We start from the raw sequence: 16,800 nt of genomic DNA on the forward strand, positions 1-16,800 counted from the left end.
TACCACGCATCCCTCTGAACTAGCATTCCAGGCCAGCCATCCCAGTGATGCGTCAGAAATGTAACATCCCCGTAGCACTGCAGAGTGTCCTGATTATAGAAGGGAACGAGGGCGGCACACTGTGTGTGTTTGACCAGTGAACTGGAGATGGGATGCATGGTTCCCTGCAGCAGGAGGGGGGAGGAGGAGGAGGAGGAGGAGGAGGAGGAGGAGGAGGAGGAGGAGGAGGAGGAGGAGGAGGAGGAGGGTTAGCTGCAGAGGAAGACAAAAAAAAAGGGAAAATTAGAATGGAGAAGAGAAGGAGCAGATAAGAGAGAATTATCTTTGTGTTGTTTACCACTCAGCCCTCATGCAAGTCTCTTTTAATGACTTCAAATGCACATGGTTTTCTGAGGACTCATGAGCATTAATTAAATTTGAGATTACACTCGCAGAATCATTGAATTAAATTAACTCATTTGTTTTTTCATCAGTTGTAGAAAGTTCGGCCATCTTATGTCCACCTACAGCACTGTGATTATTTCATTCTTATTTAATCGCCAAGAGTTATGAGGCCAGGGCATTTCTCCACAGCAGCTGTCTCTCGTGACTGTACTGTACCTTGCACTTCATTTTTTTCGTAACCAAAGTCCAACCCGAATCTCTGCACTGCTGATGGAGCGAGGCGATATTACGGGGGAAACAATGTGAGAGGGGAAGGAGGGAGGCACTCAGGTGGAGAGAGATACCGCCACGCTTGAGGAGGGTGTATGCTTTGGGGGATGAGCAGATGGCTGAGGCAAAAGACAGGATACAAAAAGAGAGGTCAAATCGAGTGGTGAGGTTAGAGGAGAGGAGAGTGGACAGAGACAGTGAGGCATTTAAAGAAGGGGAGGGGGGTAATGCATGAAGAGACCTCTCTGGGAGCGTGAGTGAGGTAGAGGAATATATATATACAGAGTATGGCTCTTTCAGGCTGCAAGAGGTTAATCCAGAACTTTTTATACAGCCTGAGGTAACTTTCAGAAACGGTTTGAGTTCTGAGTTCTTCAGAATAAAAACAAATAGGAAACCCAGTATGTAAAGGTACAGGGATGAAGGTATGAGTCCTTTGTGTCTAAACTTTAAGCTTTTTTTTTTTTTTTTTTTTAAACTATTGAGCTGAAATCTCAATGCAATTGACGTTCCTTTCCACCGCAAATAAACGTTGAATTCCTTAGTTCGACTTGGTCAATATGTTTCTACTGATTGCTTTTTTTGTTTGCTATTTCATGTTTATAAATGTTTATTTATGTGGTCTGCTCATTTGTTCTGCGGTCTTGTTATTCGCCCTTCACAAAGAAAAATAATTAGAGTTTAAAATATAAAAGGGTGAGAAATGTACATGCAGGACACATTAGCGAGGTAGCAAATTGGTGCAGCTTGAAACTAAAATATAGATTAATTAGAAAGTTACAGTACAATGTGAATGATACAACAAAAATGTGTTTCTCTCCTCACAGGTGATCCAGGCTGTTGTTGATAAGAGCCAACACTTATTTTGTTTTTCTCCCCCAGCACTCGGTGAAACAGCAAATTGTTTTCCTATTTATTTTCTCAGAGCAGTTTGTGAAAAAGATGGTTGCAGGCTACCAAGGGAAGGGTCATTTTTACTTGACACATTTGCGTGATCAATCATGATCAACAGCGCCGCTAGCTCCACATGAAGGTTCCTGGAGATCAGATTTACTATCCCCTACATGCTACAGTATTTAAACCTTATGAACCCAAGAAACCTCAACATGTGGCGCGGCCTCTGACCGCTGAAACGTGCCAGAAGTGATTAAGTGTGAGAAAACAAGAGGTTCCTACACAGTGCAGCTCATGGCTCTCCATTGGAAATAAATGACGCTGCTTCCATTGATTGGAGGTTGGCTCTATTTATGGCAATGCATGCATGTGGCTGGGAATACCAAGCCTGTTGTAGAGCCACACATGTGAGGGAAGACTCTGAAGAGGGATTTATTGTGGAAGAAAGGAACGTGCATTTATTGTGACAGGATGCCTCATGTCTTAGGGGCAGAGCTGCATGATGCTGGCAGATCTGGTGCAGTGAGACTGGATTCTTTGCCCCAGAAACAGAAGAGGTCATTCTCTGTCTAGAACATCCTTGTAAGCCTTTCACCAAGGGGGGGAACATACCTGGAGCTCAGCTCACTATAGATGGCATGGCTCATGGGATCACTGCAACACAACCTTTCCACTTCAATAAGGTGGCAACCCTGGCTAAGGTTGCATCACAAAGACAATGTATGTCTAACGGGAGCAGGAGTGGGGTTACAGGGAGGGTGTGGACATATCTGTTGTTGAAGCTTGGGTTTGCTCAAAGCTCAACCTAATAAGCAGAGGACAGCTGAGCAGAAAGAAAGAGGCCGCCCGATCTGGTCCCCTAGGATAGGTTCTGTGTCAGGAGTCAGGACTGGCCCAAATTAAGAGCGAGTGCAGAGAAAACTGGGCCTCGACGAAGGCTGCAGCTCCGACTGGCTCCCATTCAGTCCGGGAGATTGCAGCACTCACCCTGCAGCACTTACCCACAATACTGCTGTCCATCTGTTGATTCACTTATCTAGAGGCAGTGTGTGTGTGTGTGTGTGCATGTTTGTATGTCTGCATCAGTGCATGTGTGTGAGCCTGCCTGTGTGTGTGCATTGAGAATGGATGCTTATACCTTGGGAGAGGTGTCTGTACCAGGACAGATAGGGAGGGAATAGAATTAAAAAGGATGAGGCAAATCCCACCAGCGACTAGATCTCTCATTCACACAGCAATTGTGCTTAGGAGCTGAATACATGAGCACTGTCATGTTGTCCTCTTTAGTATGTGTAATGGGTTTGCACATACTCAAACATGGTTCCTCACAAAGATGGACAGATTTGCTCGGACAGGGGGGGGGGGAAATGGATTATAACCCCCTCCAAGGAGGTAATGTTTATGCTTCTCTTGGTTTATCTGTTTGTCAGAAGGATTATGGAAAAAATACTGCCTCAATTTTTATAAATCTTGGTGAAGGTAGGGCCAACAAAGAACTACATACATTTGTCAGTGCATCTGAATCATTGAGCAGATATTAATTGACTTTTTCGCATTTTATATGTAAATATATATATTTTTATACTTTAGTAATACTGTAAAATATGTGGATTTAGCGTAATTGGAGGTCATGGCTCTCGTTCTTGCGATTTCCTCTTTGGTTTCTAAGGTAAAACACACAAAATACAACATTTAATGTAGGTCAGTTTACCATCAATGACCCTAAGAAAGCCAAAACAGCTTATTTATTGCATTATTCAAACAAGATCATAGTTCTAAGCTTTGTCTGATGTCTCCAATCATACCTTTTGAATGAATGCCCGTCAGCTATTGGTAAGCAAATATTTAACACAGACATTACATAAGTTTGAATAGTGCCCTCCCTCCCGTCACCCAACCATTGTAGTGGAATATTGAGAGTGTTTACGGATGTTAAGAATGCTTGATTACACAGTGGGAGCACTTGAGAGTCAATCAGAATAAGTGAGCAGCCATTCATGATAGGGTGGGGAAGCAAAACACCTGTAGCTCTGAATGTTAGTTTACACATTAATGGCTTCTGACTGAATGGAAGTCGTTCTTGCCTGACTTACGGGGTCCCACTAGAGCGCATGATGAATACACAAACAAATGGAAATGTTTTTTCGCCTTTCAAGAAATGTCATCAGATGCACGCTCTGATAGGAGAAATAAAATGCTTGTATTATTAGGAAGTACATTCCCCGAAGTGGTTGTCATAGATTTGTTGAAGTGAAAAGCATTCAAATGATGGGGTAACTGTTTATATTCTTTTACCTTTTGCTTGCGTCAGATTGTTATTTTACTAACCACAGTCTGGTTTTTGTGCAGCATGTAAATAGGGTTGTTTTTTCCTCAAAGAAGGGGTCAATCCAGTCGTAAAAATGTGATATTTATAGGTAGGTTTATCTCCTATATTTGCACAGACACCAAGTATGTATCTGTTCCTGACATCTTGGCACCAGCAAACACAAATGTCCCAGGCCATTGAATGGAAAACTGAATTCACTTTTCACTAGAGTCAGAAAGAGTTGTGTTTTTCAACTCTTTTCGTAGGAGGCACCAGAAGCGGTGACAGGCTGCGGTGGCGCTCACATCTGCTATGAATGCTTCAGTGAGTCGTTCACGGTGGGTGAAGGAACAGAGATAACTGATGGGAGCCCCTGGTGGGAGCTGGAGACCCTCAGTTAATGGCGTGACGTTTCAATACATTGGCTGCCACTTTCCAACTTAAACAGAAACACATTCTACCAATTTACAGCCGCAGGATGATTGCTGACCTCCTGTCGCAATGCTGTCACTGACACCAGATCTGTTCACCTTCTGAGTGTGTTTATTGTGTATTAACATGCATTTCTTTATTCAAATTGTTGGTACCAGATGAAAATGGGATTATATGTTGTGATCACTATGATCAATAATCGTATAGAAGTGTAACAACATTTTTTTCACAAGCATCTTGGATTATTTGAATGAACTGGCCAATGATAGTATTGCACTTCCACGGAGTAATGTGACTCAAAATATACCGATGACTTGGATCCAACTCTAAATACAGTGGATTTCACATCTCTAATAATGCAACTCAATTGGGTCTTTCATTTGATTTTTCTTGCCTCCACATCTTTTTAACTTCATCCCCCTTCTTGGTGTCACAGGACTTCTGTTATCATTTATTGTAAAACCGAGATATCATCATTAGGGTTATTTTTTCAGACACGCCAAGGAATTTCCCAATCATCCCAGTTTTAAAATGAAATAAGGAACCATCTGTTTAAGAATAACAAAGAGCAATGATATTGATGACATAGTCAGACGGTTGTTAGAAATCTGGTTAATTTCCCCCTTTCAACAAAAAAGAATGACGTAATATGGACTTGATTGTCAAATAAAACAAACAATTTGAATATATCACCCCTTTAGTAATTATTATACTCATATTATACAATTTTTTTGCATTTAACAAACAGAATAATGAATGTTCTGACCAAGGAAATCATTCCAAGATTACCCTACCTCACTGAATCACTGAGAGAAGTGCTGAGGTGAGTCAGTCTTTTGAGCAAACTCACATGTTGCTGAGTAATGTCTTAACCACCCTGTCCTCTTGTCCTCTGCTGTCCCTGCAGTTTGCTCCCAGTTCTCCCGCGGAGTGTACGCCATCTTCGGATTCTACGACAAGAAGTCCATGAACACCCTGACCTCCTTCTGCGGCGCCCTGCACACCTCCTTCGTCACACCCAGTTACCCCACCGATAATGAGGTGCAGTTTGTCATCCAGATGCGCCCTCCCCTCCGCGGCGCCGTCCTCAGCCTGCTCTCTCACTACAAGTGGCAGAAGTTCGTCTACCTCTACGACACCGACCGAGGTAGGTGACAGCACGCGCCTGGAGTCAGGCCTTGAAGCTTGAATTACAGTGTGGAACCACAGGAAGTGTTACAGCGGCTCAGAATAGCAGAGGGGTTAGCAGAGGATAGATTTACCATGTAATACTTTATGAAAGCCCTGTAAATACTTGAACTGTTAACACTGCACTTACTGTTTTATATAATAGTTTGGTGTTATGTAAATGTGAAATATATTCACCAGCAGCTCGTAACACTTGTAATAACACTCTAAGAAACGCCGTATTTTATGAGCTATAGCCTTTGGATTGGGCTTTTTTTTAAGAAGTTGTCTGGTTGGCGTCAGTTAATCTTCTGTGTAATCATGTTGTTGATATTGGCTCGTCTTTCATCTGAAATGAGGTATGTCACAGCTGCAACTAAAATGTTTCCTGCAGGATTCAGAGTCTCTGTCTGCCTGTGGGGGCTGCTTATTGTGTTCCGTCAATGAGGGGTTTTGTGTAGTCCCCAGATTGCATTGCCTTGTTGATAATAGACGTTGGTTTTATGCACCAGCGTGCCGCGCTCGTGATGATGACCTGTCTACATGTCCAAGTGTTCATTTCTAGGTGTTCTAATGTCAAACGAGAAAATAAGCTCATTATGTCTCAATAGAGGAAGGCTCCCCTCCTCCTCCGGTAACTTCAATTCTGTTCACAGCAACTGGGCAGGGGGGGTGGATGTGTTCAGGATATGACAGACAAAGACACAATATGTCCGCCTTTTTGTGGGGGTGCAAAAAAAAAAAAGGCTGTCTGCATATTTCTTTATTCCTTTATTCCTTCATAGCAGTAGAGCTGCAGACACAATCGATTAGTGGATCGACAATTATTTTGATAATCCACCATTTTTTTTAAAGCAGAAATTTCCTCAAATTTGGTTTTATATCATATTAAGCCGAATATATCTGGGATTTGGGTTGACAAAATGAGAAATGTAAAGACTTTTTCTTGGAATGGATGGAAGTTTTTTATTATTATCCATCATTTTATAGACTAAACGATGAACTGATTGATTTAGAAACTAATAAGCAGATTAATCAATATAGCGAAAATAATAGTTACTTGCAGCCCTGCTTAACTGTTTGGGATTGCTATGTTTATCTGCTCATTAAAGAAAGATTCTGATCTGCTTCAAGCAAGCGGTCTTCTGCATTATGTTATCTTCTCTGAGTGGTTATTTTTTCCTAGCCCAGCCTCACGCCCCCACCTCTCCCTGTCTTGCTCCGAGGCAGAATATGAAGTGTGCTTTAGCGCAGAGTCCTCTGTCTCTGGGTCTCCAGGCCTGTAGGGTCCACAGCTGAGGGCCTTAATCTTCCACACTGCCTGCAGATAATATGTGGTTAATTAGGGTCACTCTGACTAGAACACTCATTGGATCTTCCCTGCGGATGCTAGCAACCCACACGTCCTTCAGCGCTACCCATACTGCCCAGATATCCGTCCCCGTCCCTCTGCTGCTCCTCTTCTGTCTGGCAGACTGTCTGGGGCAAAGTTGGATACATAGTGGAGGTGGGGAAAGGAGTAATACAAAAAGCTGTAGAGGATGACACATAGAAGTACACTTTAAAGAGAATACAAAGGGCAACAGAGAAAGTTTCTAAAGGAGGAGAAAACAAAACACCTATCCAATGCAGCAATTAAGCCAACAGGAGGCGCGTGTGATTTACAGGCTGTTACCTGTGTACCGTCAATTCCCTGCGTACTGTGTATCCCCGTGCTGAAGCCCATGCCAAACCACTTTTACCTCTCTTCACTGCCAGTGGTGTAAGGCGATCCCTTATTAGCTGGAGGACATTGGCCCCAGGAGGGGATTAAAGTCGTTTATTGATGCACTCCATCCAGCACTTTGGGGGGCTTTGACACTTGGCTCATCAAGCAGACAGATGTGTCAGAGAGCCTCTACCTCCGCTTATCAGGTAGTGCAGCTACCCAGGCAATATAGACACTGACTGCTGGCTAAACCTGGAGGAGTGACAAGGGAAAATAGCCTTCAAGGGTGTTTGTTTTTCACACTCTGGCTCTAAGGAAAACAGAAACATTTTTGAGACAACTTCTATAGTCTGTATTAGTTTATGTTTTTCATTTGTTTTGGAGGTTCCCAACATTCTTTTATGACTTACCCCCAAAGTCAGAAGAGGCCAAGTACCACTCCACTGACCCAGGATGCAGTGTTGGGTGGAACGCGTTACAAAAGTAACGGAGTTACAGTAATGTATTACTTTTTGCTGTAACGAAGTAATGTAACGCATTACTAATGAAATGTGGGTAATATACTACCCGTTACAATTCTCAGTAACGCAATTACAACACATTTTAACCCGAAATGAAATGGTGTTTTGTTTTTTAAGAATTCACTAACATCTCGAGACATTCCGACACCAGAGAAAAATTGTGCGGGTATATTAGTAAGCCTGGTGTTTACCCTTCGGGCTCATCAAGATCCCCCCGCTTTGCGTCGGGTTCCCTGATCAGCAGGCACGTGCACACATACATTACATGTCAATTGTTAGTCGCTTTTATCCAAAGCGACTTACATACTCAACACTATGGGCAATCCCCACAGGAGCAATTTGGGGTGAAGTGTCTTGCCCAGGGACACAACGACATGCTGACTGCAGTGGGGTTTGAACCTGTAACCCCCTGATCCGAACACCAACGCTCAACCCACTGCACCACATAGACATCAAAGTGGGCTTGAGCCCCTGCCCCCAGAGAAAGTGCCCTTTTTTGTTTTAAATAAAAAATCAGGTAGATAACAATGTGAAGTTCCGATGCGCGCTCTCTCTCTCTATCTATCTCTCTCTCTCTCTCTCTCTCTCTCTCTCTCTCTCTCTCTCTCTCTCTCTCTCTCTCTCTCTGCGCTCTCTCTCTACCCTCCCTCCACGTCTCGCGCACAGCGGTGCAGACATCGGCAGTCACTTCAGACAGACAGGTGGCAGCACCTCCCACTTTACTGTCCCATGTTATGCCGGCTTTTCTTGGCTTGTTTGAAAGTGAGTGGTGATGAACAAATGACTAAACTGCCAGTGCCTTGAGTTTACAGCTAATTATCTAAAAGACAAAAAAAAATATAGGCATTGCAGGTGAAAAGGATAAAACAAAAAAACAAAACAAAAAACATATCACCTCACAACTTCCCCAGATAGTTACTTACGTCAAGTCAGTATTTTCCCCTGAAATGTTATGTTTAAATGCAGATTAGCTTTAAATCTATAGATTAATTCAGACATGGTAGTAAGACGAACACCATTTATATGTGTTTCTTGGAAGTTTTCTTTCCATTAGAGTGAAAGAAAACATGGAAGTGAAATAGTCCAAAAGAACAAAATGCACAAATACTTGAAACAACGATCTTTTAGCCTGTAATGTCCTTAAACAGTAACTTCATCATTTTGCTTGTTGGCTGCTCATTTAATAACTATGAATTTGACTAGTTTGTTGTCTGCTCTTGTGCGTAGTGAATACTAAAGAAGACCATTGTCTCTGTGTTAGCTGATTATTTTGTAGAATTCTGTTGAGAATTAAACAATTGCTTGAGTGTGAGGGTATTAAAATAAATTGGTCAGTAAGTCAGAGATGTGCAACTATATGTAACTTTTTGTTTTAACATTTTTGATTATGGGAAGTGCCCTTTTTCTCACTTGAGCGGGTGGTGGGCGTTAGTTTTAAAGACCTCTCCATAGAGCTCAGTTTATAACTCTAACCCTGACCAAGCCGTGTAATAAAAGTTGTTAGTAGCCTTAATGGCCTACACAGTTGTTATGCTATACCACATCGCCCTTCACTGGATGTATAATGAACTGCACTAAACTACATTTTAGCATCTAAAATACCTAGCCATTCTTTTGCAGTTATTTTGGTAAAGTAACTCGAAAGTAATATACAAGTAGTAGACCCGGTGCTAGAACAAATCTAAAGGGAGGGCATATGATTTTCATGGGAGGGCACACAAAACCGTCACGTGCTGCGGGCCTGCAGCACAATATCAGACAGCAAGGCCAACAGCATTGCGCAAAGACGCACACTTATCGCAAATACATACACAAATAAAGGGCAACATAGAAACCACTTTTGAAACATTGTGTGCGTGGCAGCACAAACACTGGTAAATCACGAGCAAGGCACACTGGTTAAGGATGGCAGCTTCCTCATCGTTGCACTCGGAGAGAAATAGTAGAGACGGAGACGATGAACTGCTGTTAGCTCTATTATGGCATTGTGCATGTCGTGAGAGGTGTGTGTTGCTGTGTGGGGAATGCTGTCCATTATTTTGGCCAACTCTGCATCTTTGTGCAGCGTATACTCAAACAGCGATAGAAAGAGCTCACTGCCTGACTCGGACATGCTGTGGAGTGAATCGTGGTCACCTCTGAGAGGGAGTTGGTTGACAGCTAAAAAAGCTAGAATATCAACGACAGCTGACGCGTAATAACGGTTCCGTGCCAGCTGATCTGCACCAAAGTACTAATTTCCTTATGTGTTTCCTCGCGTATCTCTCTCTCTCTCTCTCTCCACAAACTCTCACATGAAATGTGTTCTTTTGATGCGGCATGCCTTAGCAGTCCTTTATCAGTCTGTAATGCGTGTTTCCAGTCGCAAAAACCTTTGACAGTAATAGCCGCATCAGATGAAGACGTATTTACTTTAAACTGTCTACAGGGGAAACAACAGGCTGCGTATGCTTTTAACGAATATTCAAGCCATGGTCTGTTGTGTACCATGCAGCGGCAAAAGTGCGCTTCTTTCCTGAAAACAATCTCCCTGGATAACGATCCAGTTTCACCTGTTGGGTTTATTAACCCCAAGATCATCTGGGGCTGTTGGTCTTTGAGCGGTTGCTGGCCCAATATTACCCGTTGATGTGCTGCAAGTTAGCGTCTGTAGTGGAGGCACCGGCACGGAGGAGGAGGAGGAGGATGCTGGCGGGTGTGGTACAGGGTGTGGCAACGCATGTGGTGATGGTAGGGGCACAAGGAGCTGTGCCTCGGAGGACAGCGTTGGTGGCGGCCGCCTTGATGAGTCAAGGCTTGGGCTCACTAACTCAGCCCCAGGGTTTGCCGAGGTCAAGCTTGTGACATTAAGGCGTGCTGCTGCAACGGCAGGTGCAGGGTCGCCAGCAGCACCATCGGCTGCAGTTCTTTCATCGCTATTTCGTTTTAATAAATCCTTTTAAGCCAATTTCTGATGTCCATTTTGTAATTCAAACAGAAATGGGAGTCTACCGAATGCACAATAAACAATAAACAAATCCAGAATAGGCGGCAGAGTGTGACGCTGTGATTGGTCTAAATGTGGACGAATCACAAATCACAACAGACACATGAATTTATTTGACGTAGCCTGCGATTTTTTTTTAGTTACTATCTGACATCACATACATCGTAGCATAAAAGTTCACCGTTTATTTATAATTAAAAATATATATAGGCCTATATATTTTTTTAAAAAAAAAGTTTTAAATAATAAAAAACGTGTTTATTGGGGGAGGGCAGGAATATCAAATGGGAGGGCCCTCCCTGGCCCTCCCACGGCGCCGGGCATTACATTTCAGAGACAGTAATATTGTAATGTAACTTATTACTTAAAAAAGACAGTAATATGTACTATATTACATTTTGGAAGTAACTTGCCAGGATGTCATGTGCCAAATATGTCTGTTAAAGTGTTAAAATTAACAGGTCTTGAAAATAATGATAATACAAAATATTAATGTTGCAATATTAAAAAGTAATTGTTTGTGTTAACATAGGTTTCAAGAGTTTATCCATTACTTTCAGCTAGTTTATCAATGTGTCCATTACTTTGTACCTTCAACCTTTTTAGCTAATCATTTCAAGTGTTTCTAAGTTCTGCTAAGCTATTGATAACACAAAAACATAACTCTTTGGGGATGCTTTATATTAACCTCCTTAACACAAATACATTGATATATCTTTATTTTTATTTGAGGTAATCTACTATCTTTCCAGGAGTAAATACCCTGGGGTATAAGTACCTGGTTGGGTGTCTCTGAGTCAATAAAAGACCATTGTCTTGCAGTCCTTTGTGGTATTGCTCTGCGGTGATTTTATTTTTTATTTTGTTAGCATTGTATAAAAAAGAGGCCTGGTGTGTTAAAGAAGCCACTAATCTGTAGAGTTAAAGGTTAATCATATTTTCAAAGCAAAGAACAAAAGCATGTCACAATACAATATGCTTGTTCCTACATACTTCTATTTTTACTGTAAAAGCAGTGAATAAACAGATGTATCCACATGAAAAATGACCCTCTGCTCATGATACGAACACCAAGCACCTTTTGCGATATGTTATATTTGTTGTATCATTTGTGTTTGATAAAAGCTAAAACTGGAATCGCAATTATTAACAAAACTCTGCTTTTCGGGAGAGAAATAAAGCGTATTCTTGAGCTGAGGTCTGCCAAGAGGTTTCATTTAGTCAATAGAAAAAATAATTACAGCCCCACTATTCATTTGGCTCCTATATTGGGCTGGCTAAAAAGGCTTTTAGACCGTAATGTAGTGCTTTCAGTCAGAGAGTGATGGGCCATATGCCTCAGGCTCAGATGTATTGGAGGGAAATTAAGGTAAATGTGCCGATATGAGACATCCGCATGAAAGCAGACGTCATAATAAAGGAAGTGCAGTGGAAGTGAATGTAGCTTCCGTAGGCAGTGTCATACCAGCTTAATGATTGGCTACTCTTCCTTTATCTGGTGTAATATATTGAGAGGTTACCTTGAGCGTATGTGTTAATAGTGTGGGTAGAGAGACACAAATGGTCTAAACAGATATCATCACTAGTTATTTTGAAAAAGCTCCTAAACATCACATATGGAAGGAAAAGCTGACTATCCCACGGCACTCCTTTAACCAAATCCTCTGTTTTCCCCAATTCACTCTCCATGAGGGAATATTGCATTCTCCGTCCTTTCAGTTTGCATCAGCAGACACAATTCCCCTTAAAAACCTGGAGCTGTATAGGGTAAGGGTAGATGGACCTTGGCCTTTCTGTTGTGGCGGTCAGCTATGGGCAGATAATTGCCAGGTCTGTGCGGCAGAGACAGATGATTACAGGCTTTATTGTCTCTCCCAGGCACAATCAACCCTGATTCAGCAATCTCACCTCTACTTGATGTATGAGTCACTCTCTCTCTGCTTCTCACAACCTTCTATATGCCGTGTCCTCATATACTTTTAGCTTTCTCTCATGACCCTTCTTCCTGAGTGTCATATACCTTTAACGCTGTAAAGGGGTCAATAAAAGGTGGATTATGAAACAAACTGTAAGTGTGCACTATGTCTTTTTCAATGACAGTTACCTCTTACAATTCGAACGATGTTTTCAAACAAGTCGGACAAAGGCAAGGCAAGTTTATTTATATAGCACCTCTCAACACAAGGCAATTCAAAGCACTTTACAACATTGAAAGAGATGAATAAAATGGCATCATTAAAAAGCAAAGATAATAAAATAAACATTACAAATAAATTCATGAATACAAGTTAGTGCAGTGTAAGCTTTAGCTAAAGAAACAGCATATTCAGTTGCTACATATAGGAAAAACATTCCATTTTTTAAACATAGCTCAGGTTGGCTTCATACGTTGCATTGCTTCCTGTTTGCAAACACTATATATTCACTTTTTAATTTACAAAAGAAAAGCCTAGGAGGAAGACTAAAATGCTGCAAATATAAAGCCAATAAAGAGTAGCATATACATACACATCTTATAGTACTCTGATAGCAATCCAGGACCAGCTTCCACTTGGGGGGTAAACACAACATAAGTAATGGAAATGCTAAGCGGGGGGGGGGGGGGGGGGGGGGGGGGGGGGGTGGGGGATTGTACCCGGGAAAATAAAATTGGCCCTAAAACCGATAATCCATTACTTACAATATTCCTCTTGTGTTTTGTTTCTTAGATGCTAATAAATGATGTCATCAGAGACTCTAAAATATATCTAAATCTAAGCTTGAGAAGCTTGCTGTGCCTAGTCTCATTTTCTAAGCTGTGATTGGACAAGTGATGTATGGGGGAGGGGTTTAGCAAAGGGTCAATTGTGTTCCTGTCCTTTTTTTCATGGCTGTTGTTTTATTTTTCTCCATCAGTGTCTACATGGCTCCTCTACCTCTTTGCATACTTTTTATTTGTGTCTGTCTTGAGAGAATCAGGTTCACCTTGAACTGAGCAGCAAGACAAAAAAAAAACCCCGATGTGAATGAAGATGAAAATATGACTGATGGAGTCCTCTGACTGTGAGAAAGCACGTAGATTTTCCATTGACATTTAGCGAATAGCAATCTGAAGAGCAGTGCCAGTGATATTCTGTGGTAAGCCCTGGAGCTGCCGTCGCTTTGTATCCATGATGGTGTTCTGACACACAGGATTTAACCCGTCTCACAATACCCATCGCCACATCAAGGTGTTGATGACATATGAATAACAATGTCAGGTCTCATGTCGTAGCTTTCCATCATTTTCTCTACCAATCAATATTCTGAATGTGATATAGTTGGGGGGGGGAAGCAATTCAACACGTAGCTGCTGCAGTTTAAGCACAGAGCTATTTACTTTTATCATTTAACTGCTGACAGTTGAAATAGTGTTCAATGTCATAGCCTCATTATAGCTACAGGAAGTCAAATATTCTTTGAACAAAACCTGCCAAGTGGAAGCATTCAGTCCAAACATATCTCCAGGGAACTTCTTTCATTGTCTCTTACAATAGTAAATTCACCAAACGTATCTGTGACATTAAGATGCCTGTAGAGTATTGATCATTAGATTTTGCTGCATTATTTCTAACCACAAATGGAACAGCTTATTGTAAAACATGTAAATATGTGCTAATTCTGACCGACTGCATGACCAATATCCAACGTGTATGCAGGCATTTATAAAGAATTTACTGCCACTCACTTGTCAGATGCATTTATTGTTAAATGTCTTAAAAATGTCAAATATTGAATTTAAATGTTACTTTTTTTACCAGAACACAGGTCAGTCCGTACGATGCAAAAATAAATGAAGTACAACCAATCTGTCCTTGAGAGAAATATAATAACTTTCTAAAGAAAAGTTTCTGGCTCCTTCATTATCACTCGGCTGTCTCTCAGACGACAGTCGGAACCTTAACCCTTAATCAAACAAGCTCACTTAGGTTTCTCAGAGTGGAAGTCATATTATGCTTCTGTGGGTTTTAAACCAAAGTAAATTGATTAAAACAAATAAAATGATGCAAAGTAGGATGTGTTTTTTTTTTCAAATATATTATTGTGGTAGGTTTTCAGTTCTTTTCAGTAGGTGTGCTGCAAAGCTACTCAATTAAAGCAGTGGCAGACAGGATTCCCAAGACACTGCAAGCTTTTACACTGAAACATGAGTGTTTTCTTTTAAATTATCCATACATGTATTTAAAAAACAGAGAGCATGTTACACATTCTAACCATTTACAATGTGGTGGGAATTAGTTTTGGCTGCCTTAATGTGCTGTTGGAGTAATTGGAAAAACAATGTTCTGATTAGGAAAATACCATACCAATGTGTATGCAATAAAATCAAACACATTTTTTATAGTTTCTATTTTGTGTCCAAATGATGACTTCAAGCTCATAAAAACACCAAAGAATGACTTCCCAACTCAGGAATGGGACCATCCAAGGAACACGTTATTGCACTACTGGCATTGGTGACGACTGGGCTCTCTACTGTATGTCTACATCAGTCATTATTTTGAAGCATGCTAAAAGTAAAAGAAAAAGGATTATCAGATTGACAACATTCTGGTTCAGCAAATCAAAACCACTTGGCTTTGTAATGAACCCTCATAACTCTCCACTGCCCTGTTGATCAGCTGTCTAACAGCAAGACAAGAGAACTCCGGCCTGACACAATTGGCAGAGCGATGCGCAAAGAGGGCCAAGAGGCTTGTGCATGGGAGAATTGGATGACCGCACATTGTTAGCCTCGATTTTTCGAGCTCCTGCCAAGCTACTGTAGATAGGAAGATAGAAGGACAGATATGAGGGAGGGAGCAATCAGGCAGTGTCAGATACACCGTAACTAAAGCGAACATTGCTCCCTATTCTTCAGCAATCCCTCTAATTGGCCATCCAGAGACAGTTGCCTTTGTTCCTTTTTAAAAGAGTCAAATCATTATTGCCTCCCGCTGCTCTCCTGGATGCCTTTGATGGCAAACCAAATCAAGTCTGTCCTTTTAATTTGATTGTACTCATTTGGCATAGCTCTTACCGTTGTAAACAACATAATAAATCAAGCTATGTGATACACTATCAAAAGCATAGTCCAAACTCAATATGATTAAACACATGCAGACAAGCTGACATGGCTATTCCCATTTCTTCTACATAATCAGTTCAGAAGGGGTGGTGACATGTTTTCATGTGCAGTGCCATTAGTGTGCAGATGTCTAACAAGCCAGAGCAATATTCTTCTGAGACAAAAAACCATCAGCTGCTTTTTTTCCCTTTCCATTTTTTATACAAGTCATTTTGATGCCACTCTGACGCATTTCACACAAATAATGTCTAGTCAAGTGCAATATTGTCACCCACAATTGTTGATTTATACTCTCTGCTCACAATGTGAGATAATAAGTGTGAATGCCATCTCCGACTGCGTCCATGTCTATATCATAGACTGCCGTTTGTTTCCTTGGCTTTGTGGTTTCATCACAGCCACTATAATGGCACATCAGCCGCACACAGCTGAGACTTCACACACACACACGCACACACACACACACACGCACACGCACACAGACACACACACGCACGCACGCCTCTTGTGCTTTAGTGGCCCTCTCCTTCACGCCGGCTTCATAACAACTAAATTATGCATGCGTCAGGAGAATAAATCAGCTTGGACACGCTGACAAGAAAGGGCACAACAGAGAAGCCATAAAATGCACAAGAAAAATAATATTAAAGAAATATGGATGAAGCTATGCATCAGTGGGATTTTCTATCCCTTTTTATTTTGCACACATAAACTGGTATCACAGCCAAAGTGACATCCCAATATAGATAGCTCCACCTGCCGTAGCAACCTCTGTAATTCAGTAACCCTTTGAGACACTACAAGTCAAGCACCTGTGCTTAAAAAAGACGTGATACGAGAGCCATCGTCGGCACATAATAAACCTCTATGCTCTCTCAGTGTCCTCTTTTAAATGAACCTGGAATAAAGCCACTTTACTACCTACCCACTGCTAGCTTCAGCAGCCATGAAATTACTGCTTTGAGGGTCTTTCATTATAACAAAATGTCCCGGCCTTCGCTTCCTGCAGCCGAGGTTGATTGCTTTGATGTTACACTATGTCAC

The 16,800-nt window shown here is 41.5% G+C and overlaps 1 protein-coding gene across 5 annotated transcripts in view; it reads left to right on the top strand.

Annotated features, from left to right (window-relative positions):
• gria3b (glutamate receptor, ionotropic, AMPA 3b) overlaps nucleotides 1-16,800 on the top strand; it is an 86,808-nt gene that overhangs the window by 20,181 nt on the left and 49,827 nt on the right. For all 5 annotated transcript variants that reach the window (XR_004570638.1, XR_004570639.1, XR_004570637.1 and 2 more), the window contains exon 3: nucleotides 5,196-5,435. Coding sequence is in view for 2 of the 5 variants with exons in the window: in XM_034232528.1 (XP_034088419.1) it covers nucleotides 5,196-5,435 (240 nt within the window). In the remaining 3 variants the exon portion in view is untranslated. The remainder of the gene's footprint in view (nucleotides 1-5,195; nucleotides 5,436-16,800) is intronic.

Source organism: Gymnodraco acuticeps, unplaced genomic scaffold, assembly GCF_902827175.1.
Source record: "Gymnodraco acuticeps unplaced genomic scaffold, fGymAcu1.1, whole genome shotgun sequence".
In the NCBI taxonomy this organism is placed as follows: domain Eukaryota; kingdom Metazoa; phylum Chordata; class Actinopteri; order Perciformes; family Bathydraconidae; genus Gymnodraco; species Gymnodraco acuticeps.